Here is a 20,609-nt window from a genome sequence, read left to right on the forward strand (position 1 = left end):
CCCCATCCTCTAACCACCCCATCCCCTAACAACCCCCCATCCCCAAACCACCCCCATCCCCATCCTCTAACCCCCCATCCCCTAACAACCCCCTCATCCCCTAACCACCCCCTCCGCCATCCCCAAACCACCCCCATCCCCATCCTCTAACAACCCCCCATCCCCAAACCAACCCCACCACCATCCTCTGTACAAGCCCCGCATCCCCTAACCACCCCCTCTGCCATCCCCAAACCATCCCCATACCACCCCCACCCCCATCCTCTAACAACCCCCATCCCCTAACCACCCCCTCTGCCATCCCCAAACCACCCCCATCCCCATCCTCTAACAACCCCCTCCCCCATCATCTAACAACCCTACATCCTCTAACGGCAGGTAGCCTAGTGGTTAGAGCGTTGGACTAGTAACTGAAAGGTTTCTAGATAGAATCCCGAGCTGACAAGGTAAAAATCTGTCGTTCTGCCCCTGAACAAGGCAGTGAAACCCACTGTTCCTAGGCCGTCATTGAAAATAAGAATTTGTTCTTAACTGATATGCCTAGTTAAATAAATAAAATAAATCACCCATCACCCATCCTCTAATCACCCCCTCCCCCCAGTCTTACATGGAGCTGCTGATCTGCTGGACCTGCTGAGGTGTCAGTGCAAAGGCATAACACGTCTCCTGAAACCGCTGACTGTTGTCTGAGGCTGGGGACAAAAGCACACAGAGAGAGGATGAAGACTCAGCCAACTCACCATACCAAGACAGACAATGACATGGAAGCACATTTAGTCCATCCACTTAATTGCAGGTGCAGAGTACAAACGGTAAATTGATTAAAGAAAGATACCTGCACACTGTTGAATTCTATCACATGAGAAGCCAGACAGACAGACAGACATGCACCAGACTACTCACCCAGGCTGGTGGGTTTGATGAGCTCATCCAGCATGTCATAAAAGGGCAGTCTCTGCAGCTTGACGTCAGGGTGTACGGGGTGAAGGGAGGAGGGCAGGTGGGGCAGGCCCAGCTCGTGTTTGGGCCCAAGCAGGGAGAGGGGCGAGGGGGACCCGTGGCTGTCAAACCCCAGCGAGGTGAGGCCTCCAGACAGGGTGGAGTGGACACTGGGCAGGGCCAGGTCCACCGGAGACACCATCTTGGTGGGGAAGCGGCGTCTGTACAGCTCCTTCACCTTCATCTGGACAGCGGGGCTGCAGCCAGCCTTAAGGAGGTGCAGGGCTTTGGTCAACAGTTCGTGTTTGCGGCCGTGTTTGTTGCGTCCTGCGTAGCCTAGTAACACTTGTAGCTCTGAAACACGAAGGCTCATCACCATTTGCTTTGGGAGGAAGGAAATGATCATAAGTATTATTGCAGGATTAGGACAGATCAACAGAACATGCTGGCATTACACTCTGGCTTTGTCTCACTTGCAAAGCTACATTTTGGGGAACACAACTTGTGTGAGTAAAGGGACAATCAACAGGTATTTTACAACTTCTGAAATAGTCAATTATGTTGTGGTGGGTAGTATATGTTTTATTTCACCAGCGACAGCTAGGCTGGCAGGCTCTAGACACCATAGGAGTCTACAGTCTTATCTCAAGCAGCACTCCTACACTAAGATGCTTCATGGATAGATTTATTCGGTGGTGATCTGAGGGCAAGGGTCTCTCCTCTACACAAATTACAACCAGAACCTAGCCCTCACTAGACAAAATAGCATTCATTCCACCTCAAAAAGCAACTGGAAAGAGATTTGACACCCACCATCTCAGATTGTTCTGAAATCCTTTATGTAGTTAGAAACAGATTAGCATTCCCGAGACATTAATTGCATCTCTGAGAAATTAAGCTAATTGACTGCACTCAAATTGGCCATCTTCCTTTATAGGATAATCTTCATTAAATATAGTAATTAACATCCAATTTATTGTTATCATGAGCAAATTGTGCTATACCCAAAGTTGCAAAGAGAACATCAAAATTGATAAAAGGGTGTGATTGCTACTGTAACAGGAACATGGCATGTAGTTGGCAAAACATGGTACTTTCACAGTCATTTAACCGTAAAGAATGAAATAAATGGCTAATTTCTCTGAACAGGGGAAGAAAATCATTACCAGACTCAAAGGGAATACATTACAGAGGATGAAGGAGCAATACTCTTAGCAACAGTTCCATACTACAGTTTATTTAACTAGGATAGTCAGTTAAGAACATTAAGAACAAATTCTTATTTACTATGACAGCCTACCGGGTAACTGCCTGGTTCAGGGGCAGAACGACAGATTTGATCTAGCAACCTTTCAGTTACTGGCCCAACGCTCCTACCACTAGTAGACAGTATCAGTTTTCCATGACTGACAGGCAGGTAGCCTGTCAGTCATGGAAAACTGATACTGTCTACTGGTTGTTGGGTTGGGGTGTGCCGGGGTCTGTGGGTGGCTATTGATCATTTTATTTGATTCCTCATGTCTTACTCATTGTTAGGAAGAATTATGGTCCAAAATCAGATGTTAAGTCCTATATTTATTGAAGATTATATGAATCCTATAAATTAAAATGGCCAATTTGGGTGCAATCAATGAGTTTAATTTCTCAGAGATCAAATTATACTTCAACAAAATGATGTTTCGGGAATGCTAATATTATGTTTCTAAATGACATGGAAGTGAAGTGAATACATGGAAAAATAAGTGCTGCGGTAGCCTACAAAGTATATAGCTTTACATTAAAATAGGTTGGTGTTGACCGGCATCTGTGTTAAATAAAAGGCTAAATCAAATTTGAAAAAAGTATCACTCACAAACACCAAATCATTACAGGTGTACAGACGCTTCTGTGTTATTTGGTTTCCCTGTACAGGCAAAAGCATGGAGAGTGCTTCTGATCACACATTGACTGGCCTACTAATAGTTCTGCCTTTGTCACTCCGTAATTCACATTTCATACTGCTGGCTAAAATAGCTAGCTACGGCTAACCGTGGTAGCCACTCCAGTTAGCTACGGCTAACCGTGGTAGCTACACCAGTTAGCTAGCTACGGCTAACCGTGGTAGCCACTCCAGTTAGCTACGGCTAACCGTGGTAGCCACTCCAGTTAGCTACGGCTAACCGTGGTAGCCACTCCAGTTAGCTACGGCTAACCGTGGTAGCCGCTCCAGTTAGCTACGGCTAACCGTGGTAGCCACTCCAGTTAGCTACGGCTAACCGTGGTAGCCACTCCAGTTAGCTACGGCTAACCGTGGTAGCCACTCCAGTTAGCTACGGCTAACCGTGGTAGCCACTCCAGTTAGCTACGGCTAACCGTGGTAGCCACTCCAGTTAGCTACGGCTAACCGTGGTAGCCATAGCTACGGCTAACCGTGGTAGCCACTCCAGTTAGCTACGGCTAACCGTGGTAGCCACTCCAGTTAGCTACGGCTAACCGTGGTAGCCATAGCTACGGCTAACCGTGGTAGCCATAGCTACGGTAACCACCACCCACCTGTAGTGACCAATCTTTGACGTCACTATCGTCATTCTAAATCAGCTGATTATCAAAACTGCTTAAAAAGTCGACACGTTCAACTGTTATCAGCTAACTACACATTCTTTAAGGCCGTCTGGTCCAGGACCAATGCTACGGAGCTAGCTTATTAGCTAACCTTACATTGGGGCCGAGCAATGGCTCTTTGGTTTGGTTGGAAAATGCTGACTGGCGGGAAAAACATATGCAGTTCTGGCTGGTATAACAAGGTTCTGGCAATGTATTACACATTTATATGAAATATTAACTGGCGAAATTGGTAAGCTAACCACACAACAACTAGTTAGCTAGCTAGTTTACTACTGTAATTCGCTAGCATCAAGCTGCGAGGCAGGCAAGACTCAATCGTAGCTAGCTAACAATAACAATGCTACCTTCGACTTCCACTGAGTTTTCTACAAAAATGAAAAACATAACCAATAGCTAATAAAGTAAATACATCAAATAAAGAAGATTCCAACTACATGTAACCCACGGGTATAACTTAAAAACAAAATACAGCCTTTTTTTGTCAAATGTAATTTTGGCCTACGCTTTACCTTCAGTTCCGCACTCTCCGCCATCTTGTAACTCTGAGCGCAGGCGTGAAAGCGAGGAGACTAGGAGGCAGACTAGTCCGCGGAGTGAATCTCAATAGTTGTTTTGATACCTTGACTCTACTATTTAAATTGCTCTCACAATTGACCTGTAGATGGCAATCTCGCACTACATAAATCCATTGACTTTATATTTAAATACATCCCTTACAACCATTATACAGTATCTGCGACTTAATTTCAAATGATGGAGAAACGCATTAGGTTACAAGTGTGTAAAACGTTACATTTGAGGATAAAATCACCAGTCTGTCACCACTATGACATTCTATATACCCACTATTAACAGTCTGCCACCATTATGACAAGCTATATACCCACTATTAACAGTCTGCCACCACTATGACAAGCTATATACCCACTATTAACAGTCTGTCACCACCATGACATTCTATATACCCACTATTAACAGTCTGCCACCACTATGACAAGCTATATACCCACTATTAACAGTCTGCCACCACTATGACAAGCTATAGCCCCACTATTAACAGTCTGTCACCACTATGACAAGCTATATACCCACTATTAACAGTCTGTCACCACTATGACAAGCTATAGCCCCGCTATTACCAGTGCATTCGAGTAATTCTCATCAGTAGGCTTTGTCGCTGCCCGTACCCACTATATACAGTCTGTCACCACCATGACATTCTATATACCCACTATTAAGAGTCTGTCACCACTATGACATTCTATATACCCACTACTAAGAGTCTGTCACCACTATGACATTCTATAGCCCCACTATTAACAGTCTGCCACCACTATGACATTCTATATACCCACTATTAACAGTCTGGCACCACTATGACAAGCTATATCCCCACTATTAACAGTCTGTCACCACTATGACATTCTATATACCCACTATTAAGAGTCTGTCACCACTATGACATTCTATATACCCACTATTAAGAGTCTGTCACCACTATGACATTCTATATACCCACTATTAACAGTCTGCCACCACTATGACATTCTATATACCCACTATTAACAGTCTGCCACCACTATGACATTCTATATACCCACTATTAACAGTCTGTCACCACTATGACAAGCTATATACCCACTATTAACAGTCTGCCACCACTATGACATTCTATATACCCACTATTAACAGTCTGTCACCACTATGACATTCTATATACCCACTATTAACAGTCTGTCACCACTATGACATTCTATATACCCACTATTAAGAGTCTGTCACCACTATGACATTCTATATACCCACTATTAAGAGTCTGTCACCACTATGACATTCTATAGCCCCACTATTAACAGTCTGCCACCACTATGACATTCTATATACCCACTATTAACAGTCTGGCACCACTATGACAAGCTATAGCTCCACTATTACCAGTCTGGCACCACTATGACAAGCTATAGCTCCACTATTAACAGTCTGTCACCACTATGACAAGCTATAGCTCCACTATTACCAGTGCATTAGAGTAATTCGCATCAGTAGGCTTTGTCTATGATGTTGTCCAATGTTATTGTTTTACAAAAATAGCAACAAATTAATCCCAAACCACAGATTTTAATACACATATAAATAATTTAGGGTGCTACTTTAAAGTGAATTACATATACAAACTTGCTGATTAGCAGAGAGCGAACAATGGTAATTAGTTAACAACATTGAGAAATGAAATCAAACAAACTACTTACATTAAGATAATAGCACTTAAATAGCAACATTGAAATAACAAAACTATCACAGGACATATATTATTCATTGCACTTTGCCACCAAATATATACAGTACCAGTCAACAGTTTGGAAACACCTACTTCTTCAAGGGATGTTCTTTATTTGGACTATTTTCTACATTGTAGAATAATAGTGATGACATCAAAACTATGAAATAACACATATGGAATCATGTATTAACCAAAAAGTGTTAAACAAATCAACATATATTTTATATTTGAGATTCTTCAAAGTAGCCACCCTTTGCCTTGATGACAGATTTGCACACTCTTGGCATTCTCTCAACCAGCTTCACCTGGAATGCTTTTCCAACAGTCTAGAAGGAGTTCCCATATATGCTGAGCACTTGTCGGCTCACTCTGCGGTCCAACTCATCCCAAACCATCTCAATTGGGTTGAGGTCGGGTGATTGTGGAGGTCAGGTCATCTGATGCAGCACTCCATCACTCTTCTTGGTCAAATAGCCCTTATACAGCCTGGAGGTGTGTTGGGTCATTGTCCTGTTGAAAAACAAATGATAGTTCCACTAAGCGCAAACCAGATGGGATGGAGTATCGCTGCAGAATGCTGTGCTAGCCATGCTGGTTAAGACTGTCTTGAATTCTAAATAAATCACTGACAGTGTCACCAGCAAAGCACCCCCAAACCATCACACCTCCTCCTCCATGCTTCACGGTGGAAATCACACATGCGGAGATTATCCGTTCAACTACTCTGCATCTCACAAAAACACGGCGGTTGGAACCAAAAATCTCAAATTTGGACTCATCAGAACCAAGGACAGATTTCCACCGGTCTAATGTCCATTGCTCGTGTTTCTTGGCCCAAACAAGTCTCTTCTTATTATTGGTGTCCTTTAGTAGTGGTTTCTTTGCAGCAATTTGACCATGAAGGCCTGGTTCACACAGTCTCCTCTGAACAGCTGATGTTGAGATGTGTCTGTTACTTGAACTCTGTGAAGCATTTATTTGGGGCTGCAATCTGAGGTGTTGTTAACTCTAATGAACTTATCCTCTGCAGCAGAGGTAACTCTGGGTCTTCCTTTCCTGTTCTCATGAGAGCCAGTTTCATCATAGCGCTTGATGGTTTTTGCAACTGCACTTGAAAAAACTTTCACGTTTTGACATTTTCCGGACTGACTGACCTGAATTTCTTAAAGTAATGATGTACTGTCGTTTCTCGTTGCTTATTTGAGCTGTTCTTGCCATAATATGGACTTGGTCTTTTACCAAATAGGGCTATATTCTGTATACCACCCCTACCTTGTCACAACACAACTGATTGGCTCAAATGCATTCCGAAGGAAAGAAATTCCACAAATTAACTTTTAACAAGGCACACCTGTTTACTGAAATGTCTTCCAGGTGACTACCTCATGAAGCTTGTTGAGAGAATGCCAAGAGTGTGCAAAGCTGTCATCAAGGCAAAGGATGGCTACTCTGAAGAATTTCAAATATAAAATATATTTTCATTTGTTTAATTTTTTTGGTTACCACATGATTCCATATATGTTATTTCATAGTTTTGATGTCTTCAGTATTATTCTACAATGTAGAAAATAGTAAAAATAAAGAAAAACCCTTGAAGAAGTAGGTGTGTCCAAACTTTTGACTGGCACTGTATATTAATGATTTATAAAAGTTATGGTCATATTTTCATTTAAACATATAATATTTTTCATGTTGTACTTTATAACTTTATATAAATTATACACAGAGTCTGAAGACACACTCTCTCATATGTTACAATTAATATCATTAAATGCAGTGGCTAATGACGGCTCTAGGTTTTTTTATGCAGTGGCTAATGACGGCTCTAGGTTTTTTTATACAGTGGCTAATGACGGCTCTAGGTTTTTTTATGCACTGGCTAATGACGGCTCTAGGTTTTTTTATACAGTGGCTAATGACGGCTCTAGGTTTTTATGCAGTGGCTAATGACGGCTCTAGGTTTTTTTATGCAGTGGCTAATGACGGCTCTAGGTTTTTTTTTTATGCAGTGGCTAATGACGGCTCTAGGTTTTTTTATGCAGTGGCTAATGACGGCTCTAGGTTTTTTTATGCAGTGGCTAATGACGGCTCTAGGTTTCCTTCACGCCAAGGCATTGCTCTGGTACAATGATGTGTTCATTTGATAGAGGCCAGGTGCCAGATTCATAAAGCCTCTCAGAGTAAAACAGTGCTGACCTAGGATCAGGTCCTCCATGTCCATATAATATAATGTATTATGATCTCAAATGCTGATCACATCATTTCTCAGAATAAGGTTCCGGTAGCTTTCCCAGAAATCCTGGGTTTCCTGCTTATTCCTTTCTGATTCTAGGAATCTTCCAACCAGGATTTCTGGAAAAACTTTTGGAAAGTTACTCAGACCCCGTCTCTTGTGTTAAATTGTCTTTCCTAACTCAGACCCCGTCTCTTGTGTTAAATTGTCTTTCCTAACTCAGACCCTGTCTCTCTTGTGTTAAATTGTCTACCCTAACTCAGACCCCATCTCTTGTGTTAAATTGTCTGCCCTAACTCAGACCCCATCTCTCGTGTTAAATTGTCTACCCTAACTCAGACCCCATCTCTCGTGTTAAATTGTCTACCCTAACTCAGACCCTGCCTAGAATTTTGGATACTGTATGTCTAGTCTTCTGGGTGGTAGTAGTCTTGCTTTCCAGACTGACGGGGCTCCATAGTGGACTGTGGGAAGGGGCTAGGGTGGTAGTAGTCTTGCTTTCCAAACGGATGGGGCTCCATAGTGGACTGTGGGAAGGGGCTAGGGTGGTAGTAGTCTTGCTTTCCAAATGGATGGGGCTCCACAGCGGACTGTGGGAAGGGGCTAGGGTGGTAGTAGTCTTGCTTTCCAAACGGATGGGGCTCCACAGCGGACTGTGGGAAGGGGCTAGGGTGGTAGTAGTCTTGCTTTCCAAACGGATGGGGCTCCATAGTGGACTGTGGGAAGGGGCTAGGGTGGTAGTAGTCTTGCTTTCCAAATGGATGGGGCTCCACAGCGGACTGTGGGAAGGGGCTAGGGTGGTAGTAGTCTTGCTTTCCAAACGGATGGGGCTCCACAGCGGACTGTGGGAAGGGGCTAGGGTGGTAGTATTCTTGCTTTCCAAACGGATGGGGCTCCACGGCGGACTGTGGGAAGGGACTAGGGTGGTAGAAGAGGAGGTTTGAAGGAGCAGGTTCCAGTGCAGTGACGAGGAGTCAGCATCTTACAGGAGAATTGGTGTAGCGCGTCGTGAGCTTCTGGGAAGAAAGGGAATAGACACTAAATAGATCCACTAGATATGTGTGTGTGTGTGTGTGTGTGTGTGTGTGTGTGTGTGTGTGTGTGTGTGTGTGTGTGTGTGTGTGTGTGTGTGTGTGTGTGTGTGTGTGTGTGTGTGTGTGTGTGTGTGGTCCTCACAATGCACAATTACTTTCTGTTGATGTGTTTTCAAAACGCATTTAAGTTCATTCTCTTTTTCCTCAGTAAATGTAACTTGACAAACCTATTTGAATTCAAAAGTAGTTAAAGGCAGTTGTGGGTCAACTTGAATCAAGGCCATGCTCTAAAATGTGATACAGCTTCATTAACAGACTGCATGTTTATGGACAGAGCCTTCGGGAAGCATTCAGACCCCTTGACTTTGTCCACATGTTGTTACGTTACAGCCTAATTCTAAAATAGATTAACTAGTTTGTTCCCCCTCATCAGTCTACACACAATACCCCATAATGACATCACAATACCCCATAATGACATCACAATACCCCATAATGACATCACAATACCCCATAATGACATCACAATACCCCATAATGACATCACAATACCCCATAATGACATCACAATACCCCATAATGACAAAGTAAAAACTGTTTTTTTGAAATGTTTGCTAATTTATCAAATAAATAACTAAAAAAAAATATATATATTACATTTACATAGGTATTCAGACCCTTTACTCAGTACTTTGTTGAAGCACCTTTGGCAGCGATTTACAGCCTCGAGTCTTCTTGGGTATGACGCTACAAGCTAATCACACCTGTATTTGGGGAGTTTCTCCCATTCTTCTCCGCAGATCTTCTCAAGCTCTGTCAGGTGGGGAGCGTCGCTGCACAGCTATTTTCAGGTCTCTCCAGAGATGTTAGATCGGGTTCAAGTCCGGGCTCTGGCTGGGTCACTCAAGGACATTCAGAGACTTGTCCCAAACCCACTCCTGCGTTGTCTTGGCTGTGTGCTTAGGGTCGTTGTCCTGTTGGAAGGTGAACCTTTGCCCCAGTCTGAGGTCCTGAGGCTCTGGAGCAGGTTTTCATCAAAGATCTCTCTGTACTTTGCTCCGGTCATCTGTCCCTTGATCCTGACTAGTCTCCCAGTCCCTGCAGCTGAAAAACATCCCCACAGGATGATGCTGCCACCACCATGCTTCTCTGTAGGGATGGTGCCAGGTTTCCTCCAGACGTGACGCTTGGCATTCAGGCCAAAGAGTTGAATCTTGGTTTCATCAGACCAGAGCATCTTGTTTCTCGTGGACTGAGGATCCTTTAGGTGCCTTTTGGCAAACTCCAAGTGGGCTGTCATGTGCCTTTTACTGAGGAGTGGCTTCCGTCTGGCCACTCTACCATAAAAGGCCTGATTGGTGGAGTGCTGCAGAGATGGTTGTACTTCTGGAAGGTTCTCCCATCTCCACAGAGGAACTCTGGAGCTCTGTCAGAGTGACCATTTGGGATGTTGGTAACTTCCCTGACCAAGGCCCTTCTCCCCCGATTTCTCAGGTTGGCTAGGCGGCCAGCTCTAGGAAGAGTCTTGGTGGTTCCAAACTTCTTCCATTTAAGACTGATGGAGGCCTGTGTGTTTTTGGGGACCTTCAATGCTGCAGAAATGTTTTGGTTCGCTTCCCCAAATCTGTGCCTCGTCTCTGAGCTCTACTGACCTCATGGCTTGGTGTTTGCTCTGACATGCACTGCCAACTGTGTGATCTTATACAGACAGGTGTGTGCCTTTCAAAATCATGTCCAAACAATTTAATTTACCACAGGTGGACTCCAATCAAGTTGTAGAAACATCTCCAGAATTATCAATGGAAACAGGATGCACATGAGCTCAATTTCGAATCTCATAGCAAAGAGTCTGAATACTTATGTAAATAAGGTACTTCCGTTTTATTTATTTTTTAAATAAATGTCCAATAAATAAAAACCTGTTTTTGTGTTGTCATTATGGGGTGTAGATTGACAAGGAACACATGTAATTGAATCTATTTCAGAATAAGGCTGTAACATCACAAAATCTGGTAAGGTCAAGAGGTGTGAAAACTTTCCGAATGCATTGCATGTTTGCAGAATACAAACCATTTAGCCACAGCAAGACTGTCTGTTCACAGGTTCACATTCCTATGTGTGTCCCTTGTGTATGAAAACTGCAGTAAAAATGTTTTTTATATATATTTTTTATATTTTATATAAACTGCAGATTTCATTCAAAAGGACACACCTAGTTAGGGATGTTTACGTGTGAACAGGCAGTTTTGCTGTGGCTAAAGGGTTAGATGTCTTCACATGTTGCGTTCACATTTTTTGTTCAGTGTATATATATATAGCACCAGTCAAAAGTTTGGACACACCTACTCATTCAAGGGTTTTTCATTATTTTTTATTATTTTCTAAATTGTAGAATAATAGTGAAGACATCAAAACTATGAAATAACACATATGGAATCATGTAGTAACCAAAAAAGGGTTAAACAAGTCTAAATATATTTTATAGCCACCCTTTGCCTTGATGACAGCTTTGCACACTCTTGGCATTCTCTCAACCAGCTTCACCTGGAATGCTTTTCCAACAGTCTTGAAGTAGTTCTCACATATGCTTTTCCTTCACTCTGCGGTCCAACTCATCCCAAACCATCTCAATTGGGTTGAGGTCGGGTGATTGTGGAGGTCAGGTCATCTGATGCAGCACTCCATCACTCTTCTTGGTCAAATAGCCCTTAAACAGCCTGGAGGTGTGTTGGGTCATTGTCCTGTTGAAAAACAAATGATAGTTCCACTAAGCGCAAACCAGATGGGATGGTGTATCGCTGCAGAATGCTGTGGTAGCCATGCTGGTTAAGACTGTCTTGAATTCTAAATATATCACTGACAGTGTCACCAGCAAAGCACCCCCAAACCATCACACCTCCTCCTCCATGCTTCACGGTGGAAACCACACATGCGGAGATCATCCGTTCAACTACTCTGCATCTCACAAAAACACGGCGGTTGGAACCAAAAATCTCAAATTTGGACTCATCAGACCAAAGAACAGATTTCCATGAGTCTAATGTCCATTGCTCGTGTTTCTTGCACCAAGCAAGTCTCTTCTTCTTATTGGTGTCCTTTAGTAGTGGTTTCTTTGCAGAAATTCGACCATGAAGGCCTGATTCAAGCAGTCTCCTCTGAACAGTTGACGTTGAGATGTGTCTGTTACTTGAGCTCTGAGAAGCATTTATTTGGCCTGCAATCTGAACTTATCCTCTGCAGCAGAGTTAACTCTGTGTCTTCCTATCCTGTCCTCATGAGAGCCAGTCTCATCATAGCTCTTGATAGTCTTTAAAACTGCACTTGAAGAAACTTTTAAAGTTCTTGAAATTTTCCGTATTGACTGACCTGACTTTCTTAAAGTAATGATGGACTGTCATTTCGCTTTGCTTATTTTGAGCTCTTCTTGTCATAATATGGACTTGGTCTTTTACCACAGGGCTATATTCTGTATACCACCCTTACCTTGTCACAAAACAACTGATTGGCTCAAACGCACTAAGAAGGAAAGATATTCCACAAATAACTTTTAACAAGGCACACCTGTTAATTGAAATGCATTCCAGGTGATTACCTCGTGAGCTGGTTGAGAGAATGCCAAGAGTGTGCAAAGCTGTCATCAAGGCAAAGGGTGGCTACTTTGAAGAATCTCAAATATAAAATATATTTTGATTTGTTTAACACTTTTTTGGTTATTTCATGATTCCGTATGTGTTATTTCATAGTTTTGATGTCATCACTATTATTCTACGATGTGGAAAATAGTCCAAATAAAGAAAAACCCTTGAATGAGTAGGCGTGTCCTAACTTTTGACTGGTACTGTATATAAACACACTGAACAACAATAATAACACAACATGTACAGCGTTGTTCTCGTGTTTCATGAGCTGAAACAAAAGATCCCAGAAATGTTCCTTATGCACAAAAAGCTGATTTCTCTCAAATTTTTTGGCACAAATGTGTTCACATCTGTTAGTGAGCATTTTTCCTTTGCCAAGATTATCCATCCACCTGACAGGTATAGCACATTAAGAAGCTGATTAAACAGCATGATCATGACACAGGTGTACCTTGTGCCAGGGACAATAAAACATCTCTGTCTCAGAGCTCTACGGACAATTGCTTCGACCTCATGGCTTAGCATTTGCTGAGACATACACTGTCAACACTGTAGACTATGGGACCTTATATAGACAGGTTTTTGGCTTTCCAAATCATGTCCAATCAATTGAATTTACTACAATTTGACTACAATCAAGTTGTAGAAACATCTCAAGGATGATCAATGAGATGCACCTACACAGGATGCACCTGAGATCAATTATCATGTCTCATAGTAAAGGGTCTGAATACTTTCCGAATGCACTGCATATTTATTTATTAGCATATTCCTACAAGCTTCATATCAGTTACCTTTCAACTTGTGTTGAATAGCATAGCGAGCCTTTTTCTCTCGCTCCAGCTCACTGCATAATGTGTCTATATGTAAGGGACAGAAGAATATATTAAGAGCTAGGATTTACATCAGTGGCTTTCAAACTTTGGGGACAGTTCACCATGTTGTTTTAGCCCTCAACTAACTCACGTGATTCGCCTAGTCAAGGGTTTGATGATTAGTTGACAAGTGGAATCAGGTAGGGTAGCTGTGGAATAGACCAAATGTATTGAATGGCTGGGAGTCCACGAGGAGAGGTTGGGGATCCCCTGATTTACATCACTCTTTTAGTGATGTAAATCTACAGTTATGGCCACATACAGTGGGGCAAAAAAGTATTTAGTCAGCCACCAATTGTGCAAGTTCTCCCACTTAAAAAGATGAGAGAGGCCTGTAATTTTCATCATAGGTACACTTCAACTATGACAGACAAAATGAGAAAAAAAATCCAGAAAAATCACATTGTAGGATTTTCTTGAATTGATTTGCAAATTATGGTGGAAAATAAGTATTTGGTCACCTACAAACAAGCAAGATTTCTGGCTCTCACAGACCTGTAACTTCTTCCTCCACTCGTTACCTGTATTAATGGCATCTGTTTGAACTTGTTATCAGTATAAAAGACACCTGTCCACAACCTCAAACAGTCACACTCCAAACTCCACTAAATACTTATTTTCCACCATAATTTGCAAATAAATTCATTAAAAATCCTACAATGTGATTTTCTGGATTTTTTTTCTCATTTTGTCTGTCATAAAAATTACAGGCCTCTCTCATCTTTTTAAGTGGGAGAATTTGCACAATTGGTGGCTGACTAAATACTGTTTTGCCCCACTGTACATCTCCATATGTTCTGAGTTTATCGAGATACAATTAGAGGATAGATTATTCATCAATTGATTTATTTTGCAAACATTTACATTTGATCAATCAACCAATTATATGTATTCATATAACCCTTTTTACATCAACACTTGTTGATGTTGTTTAATGGTCGTACTTTACTAACAAAGTTGTAAGCAGCTAGTGTTTTATACCAGTATGCCTCTGTGTGAATGTTTGGTATGTTCTCACCTCTGACAATATGAAGCTGCTGGACCATCTCCTCCCTGTAGGACAGCTCCCTTTTCATCTGATGATGGAAATTATCTGGGGAGAAATAGTCATCTTTAGTATAGCCAATAAACTAGCCTACTTGGCTATTGTTTTAATATGCCAGCCTCTACACTCTCAAAATGGAATCTAGCTTCCTAAATTACCATTGCAGGTGCAACAATACCCCCCTTAGCAAGACACAACGCGGAGTGCCTGGATACAGCCCTTAGACGTGATAAATAGCTAAATTACCATTGCAGCGATATGCGTTTCACAGCAACATCAATTATAATCGAACCATGCAATACAAAATTAGCATGCACTAATGCCGCGTTCACATGCTAGTTAGCAAGTCAAAATGTCAGAGTTTCCTAGTTTCGACTAGCATGTGAACACAGCATGTCAAATATAACGCAGTGCAAAACCTAATCAAATTGTTTTTGTTCAGCGTTCAAGATGCTGATCACGACACGCATGACATTAAGAGAAACTCTCTCTAACCCGTTGGAATCAAAAAACTATAAACCTGTGACATTTGATCACAATAGCTATGTTTCCATTAACTTGTCCAGTGATTCATTTTTTGTCGACATTTAGAAAGTTCGCATTGAAAATAGATGCGACAATTGCCTGCTAGGATGCATTTCCATCCATTTAACTACATTGTGTCAATAAAAACGGCGGGGCGCAATGACGTCACAAAAAGATACAACGTTTTCGCAAAAGCCATACAATGTCGAATAAAAATGTAGTGGTTGAAGTGTTTCCCATTACCTAGTTAGGCAAATTGCGCATTAATAAATTGGCGACAGCCTGTTTGCCCTCCCACCTATCCAGCCCAATTTGCTGAAATGCATTTTGTACATATTTGCACGAATTGATTGTGAGACTGTGTTGACCTATTCTGTTTCATGTCTCAGGTAGCCCGTGAAAGTCAGCATGGATAGAATGCAATAGTTGACTAATATTTGCCACATTCTAATAATGGTCATGTGTCTAACGTATCGCCACAGATCTAGAGCCCATTCACTCCGGGCTGCCGAGGCTCGTCCGCACGGTGCTGACACTTACACTCCTGTACATCTGGAATAATTATCTGGTGGAAACTTGCCAGCCAACCAGATAAGCAATTCAGGCATTCTTAAAACTCAGGACAATCCTTGTCCTGCAAAGAAACATTACTTTTATAGTTGAAAAATAGATACATTTTGCAAGCAGTAAGCGAGGAATTTACAATGAAATGTAGAGTGGAGTTTATGACATCACGTGCCCCGCGTACCTTCAGAAGTATTCGGCAATCATCATTTATCCGAAAACACCGTTTCCGTCATCATTTGTATGATATAAAGTTAGTTCGACAAAAAGAGAAATAAACCGTCGAACGGATAAAAATGTTGTTGATTTTTATAAAATGTCTCCTACATCTGCCGTTTCCATTACACATGTCGCAATTAGATATTTTGTTTGCGACATTGCTTTTGTCCAGACAGCCAGCAGCCAGCCAGCGTCGAATAAACCTGGATCAATGGAAACCTGCCTCCTGAATTATACCTTTTAAATGTTGGAATTCTCGTTCCAATTTCTTCCTTAGCTCCACTTGCTCCATGAGTTGTTTCTGCAATTCGTCTGTAGAAAAGGAACGAACCAACGTGTTAAAAATAGAATATTAATACGGGTTTGAAAATTGCTTCGGGGTTTAGACTAAATGGTATAGAGTAAATGTTGTAGGTTAAATGGTATAGGCTAATTTATGTTAAACGATTCATGTTAAGCGATTTGGTAAATGGCCTCGGGGGAAGCTGTTCTATTTCTTCTAACCTATTCTGTAGGGATCAATCCAATTATTAAAGAAAGTATATCATAAACAATAACATATTTAAACAAAATAGACCAACATGTATGATTAATAATAATATTAATATTAATTATAATTGTTATTTAATTGTCTTATATTTAGCCAGTGTTCTATGTTTGTCTGAGATTATGCTAACATTGTGTGTAGCTTCCTCGCCTGAATGCACACAGAGACAACATTTATAACAGTACAAAAAAAATATACAAATAGGCAATAAAATATAGGCTTAAATACTTGTATAATTAAAGTTCTGACAGAAAATGTAAAATGATCGTATTATCAACTGACAAGTGTAGCGCTTAAACTTACCCTCGTTCAGTGCTTCTCTCGGGCCCTCCTCCCGGCTTTGGCCCTTATACGACTTCGTTTCAACCTCCTTCACTGTCGAAGATGGCTCCTCTCTACTGGCACAGTCATCTGAATAAACAACAAATAAGTGTCATTCCTTTTCACAACATCTATTTTATTATTTAAAAAAATATATTAACAGAACAACATCCAACCTTTCGATTTCACATTGTCTGTCTGGTAATTCGTTGCTGAACCAAAAGCATATGGACTGCTCCTGTCCGGTGAATACACCTAGATAAATCAGACAGGATAATGAGGCTAATTAGTCATTTGCATACAATAACGCTCTGTGACATTGGGGACACATTCTCCTATTGGACAGTGTATTTGAACGGCCTTTTATTCTCTGCTATTCACACAGACAAAACAAACATGCGCATACAAGTGAAAAAATAAGCCCAATGTGTGTAAAAGCAAGAGGATGATGCCTTTTTAATGAATCAATGAATTAATCACAATTAAATAGTATATTCCTTAATATGTAAATAGCCATCTAATTGAATGAGACGGACCATATCAATCACTCACTTCATCAAAAGACGTGGTCTTATTGCAGACCGGCAGCTGTTTGCCATGTCTATCTCTATTCGAAGACAGCACCACCTGTATAGGTAGGTTCATTCTCTGTGAATCGACCACAGCGGCCTGCTCTGACTCAGGTATGGATTCTAGGCCGTTTGGTGAACCTGCACCGCGCGACAGGCTTAGAACAGGGACAGGGGGGCTCCTGCAGTCCTCAATGGAGTGCGGAAGTGACTCCTCATCCTCCTGTGACTTATTGGTCTCCACGTCCACATCTGTCTCGCCAACGCTCTCCACGCTGTCTGGCGACAAGGACCTGTAGCTCGAGCTCTCTCTTAGGAAATCAGGTGACAGATACCCAGCTCGAGCCCCGTTGTACTTCCCCGGGTTACTGTATAGTTTGGCTATACTCTCCGCGTCTTTGATGACGGGTCTGAATGCGGAGACATAGCTAATCTTCCGGGGTAGAACGGGCATTTTACCGTCCATTGACCTCGCCTCATCCCCGGACTTGTCATCCTCATTCCGGGTGGATTGAGTGCTGGAGCACCGCTCACTATCCCCCACATTGTCCTTTGGAGTGTTGCTATTTCTGTGACTCTGCTCGGATGCGTCCAGCTCACTCTGTCTGGCGCACAGGACCTCCGATGGCTGTTTGGGCTGGGCCTGGTGCTGTGGCTGGGCCTGGTGCTGTGGCTGGGGGAAGGACGGTATGGACAGGCCGTCTGCAGTAGGCCAGAACATGGGGAAAGAGTGGTAGGCGCTGTCCTTGGTGCTCGACCAGGAGAAGACGCCAGAGAGGTGGGCTTTATTCGGCTCCCCCATCACACCACTGTCATCCTTCTTCTGACACAACCCGAAGGCCGGAAACCCGTATGGGTGTGGGAAGAGAGGTGGAGGGATCTTCACGTTCTGCAGCATCCCGTAGCTTTTGCTGGGCACCGGGATAATGGGATAGCTGCGCGTGATGCTAGCTATACTCCCCATGCCTCCCCGGTTGTCCTCGCAGCGGAGGATTTTAGGGGGGATCTCCGGTGAGTCTCTCCGGGGCAGGTTGGAAGGTCCTTGGTGAGGTTTTAACGGAGAGGAACGTTCGGGCCCGTGGCGGTGCATGGGCAGCGTCCTCTTCCGGCTGCCCCCGTTGAACATGGCTTTGACGTCCTCCCACGCATGAGCTAAATCATCCGGCGAGCCCTTGTCGGTCAGTTTGAGGTGTCTCCTCCAGGAGTTAAAGTTAGCAGCGTCTGGCTGGGTATACTTGGATTCTGATGTTCTGTGAGAGTGGAATATGAACTTATTGGGAGAAAAATACATATTGCAGAAGGAGCACTTGATACACTTGGCCCGGGAGCTGTTGTACCTGGCTGGTATAAAGTTACCACGGCTCCCCCACGTGCACTCGTGGGAAACATCAAACGCGAAATTCTCCGGTAGTTTTGGAGGGTTGTGGGCTCCGATAAACGATTTACAAAGCCTCTCTGCTTCGCGCTTTGTGATCATCCCACAGCGCCTGGAGGAGATGGGCATGGCGCCCGCACGCCTCAGAATCTCCAGCTGGACCGGGGTGCACTGCACGCAGGTGATGCCCAGAGCCACGCGCCGGTTGTGGATCTCGTTATAGCTGTAGTTCTTCAGCAGAGTGTTGGAGATCTGCGCCAGGCACAGTCTCTCCTGACCGTCCAGCACCAGACAGACTATGGATATTCCATACAGGGCGGTCTCGCTGACCTGGTTGGGTTTCATGTTGGGGTTGAATGTTGGGAGGTCCTGTTTGGAGCTCGGTGGAGAGCAGCTGGAGTCCCGTATCGCAGGTAACTGAGGAGGATTACACTCCATTACTGGAAGCCTGCAGAAGACAAAAAACGGTTATTTTCATGATAATTAAAATGTATGTTGTTTATTTTCGTTTCCCGGTTTTTTTTAACCAATGAACGCTAGTTAATAAACAATCATTATCCTCTTTCCAGATTAAAAAACATCAACAGTATTGTTATAACATTGAATAGCCTAAAACAACAGAAAATAATAAAAATATTATTATTATTATTAATAACATTAACACTATCCCTTATCATAATAATGATCCAGTAGACCTAATTAGCCCATACTAATAATAAACAGGTTAGAAAAAATGCTTCTATACTCAAATGCAATAGGCAAAATAATAACAATTTCACGAGAAAGGTTTTGTGGTTCCTCCGGATTAAATTTTTTTCGGGGGATATTGGTCTATTAACCGCCTGCACAAGTCATTAACGGATGAGAGCTGAATTTAGCCGGGCCCAGAGATATATGAATATAGCTTAGCAGGGACAGCTAAGAGGCTAACACGGTACAGAGCAAAAGGAGAAAGGACCTTTAGCAATGCCAAGAGGATAACCAAGAGGATAACCAAGAGGATAACCAAGAGGATAGAACCTGTGAGCACATTTCTCTGTAATTAGTTCAGAAAAAAACAGTCACTGAAAAGAGATACAATTAAGATGTTTCAAGAAAATATTCGTTTATTTTTTCGATGAAGTGACATGTAATATTCACTTTGAATTCTGCATGAAATATATAATGCAATTGATACTATCTAATTTTACAAAAGGCCATCAATGAGCACGCAGATTAATATTCCTGATTGCGTCAATAGATTGATTGTTGTATGAAATTAAATGTATGGTTCTGAATGTACCCCAATGCATTAGGAAATTGATTTTCAATGACACAACATGGTAAAACGGATAAAACACGTTAATCCTTCCTTACAGGGAAGCTTACCTTTTTGGACAGGGAAAAACAAACACTCCTTTGTGCCAGCGACAACAAAACAGCTATACACTGTGGTAGTCTAATTACACGAAGAGCAACATTCACTCGGTATATTCCCGTTGTTTGAGCAATACATTGAATTCTACTGGAAGGTTTCTCCAATAATTATGTACCTGCCTCTGACTGCGCTCACTCGAGAGGCTCGCTCTGTGTGTGTGTGTGCGTGCGGTGTGTGTGTGTGTGTGTGCGGTGTGTGTGTGTGTGTGTGTGTGCGGTGTGTGTGTGCGGTGTGTGTGTGTGTGTGTGTGTGTGCGGTGTGTAAAGACAGTGTCCACGAGGCAGAGCGGAGCAGCCACCTCCACTACAAAGACATTTCCCGCGACACCCGCGACGCAGATCAAGTGACAGCTGAAATAATGGCAAGGCACTCCCACTTAGTGCCAGCATCTTTACATTAACCGTTTGCCTTCGCGATCAAAAC

General features: G+C 42.6%; 2 protein-coding genes across 2 annotated transcripts in view; both read right to left on the reverse strand.

The window, feature by feature from the left end:
- pias1b (protein inhibitor of activated STAT, 1b) overlaps positions 1–4,138 on the reverse strand; it is a 35,146-nt gene extending 31,008 nt beyond the window's left edge. The window contains exons 1-3 of the mRNA XM_042301996.1: positions 4,053–4,138; positions 904–1,321; positions 608–692 (exon numbers count right to left, since the gene is read on the reverse strand). Coding sequence (XP_042157930.1) covers positions 608–692; positions 904–1,321; positions 4,053–4,076 — 527 coding nt within the window. The 5' untranslated portion in view covers positions 4,077–4,138. The remainder of the gene's footprint in view (positions 1–607; positions 693–903; positions 1,322–4,052) is intronic.
- Positions 4,139–8,933: 4,795 nt separating this feature from the next.
- On the reverse strand, positions 8,934–19,207 carry LOC112221506 (SKI family transcriptional corepressor 1 homolog-B-like). The gene is made up of 6 exons (XM_024383638.2): positions 17,536–19,207; positions 16,808–16,915; positions 16,195–16,269; positions 14,623–14,697; positions 13,524–13,589; positions 8,934–9,073 (listed from the first exon to the last, which is right to left on the reverse strand). The coding sequence occupies exons 1-6, from the start codon at positions 19,205–19,207 to the stop codon at positions 8,976–8,978; spliced, it is 2,094 nt and encodes a 697-aa protein (XP_024239406.2). The 3' UTR covers positions 8,934–8,975.
- Positions 19,208–20,609: the final 1,402 nt, after the last annotated feature.

The sequence above is a fragment of the Oncorhynchus tshawytscha genome, linkage group LG19 (assembly GCF_018296145.1).
Source record: "Oncorhynchus tshawytscha isolate Ot180627B linkage group LG19, Otsh_v2.0, whole genome shotgun sequence".
Classification (NCBI taxonomy): domain Eukaryota; kingdom Metazoa; phylum Chordata; class Actinopteri; order Salmoniformes; family Salmonidae; genus Oncorhynchus; species Oncorhynchus tshawytscha.

What these genes read in the sequence shown, in the direction of transcription:
- LOC112221506 (XM_024383638.2), bottom strand. Translation starts at nt 19,207, where the DNA reads ATGGAGTGTAATCCTCCTCAGTTACCTGCGATACGGGACTCCAGCTGC. An exon ending in AAGCCTGTCGCGCGGTGCAG is followed by an intron (nt 16,916 to 17,535) that starts GTTCACCAAACG and finishes TTGTTTATTCAG; the next exon opens with ATGACTGTGCCAGTAGAGAG. An exon ending in AGAATTCCAACATTTAAAAG is followed by an intron (nt 14,698 to 16,194) that starts GTATAATTCAGG and finishes ATTTCTCCCCAG; the next exon opens with ATAATTTCCATCATCAGATG.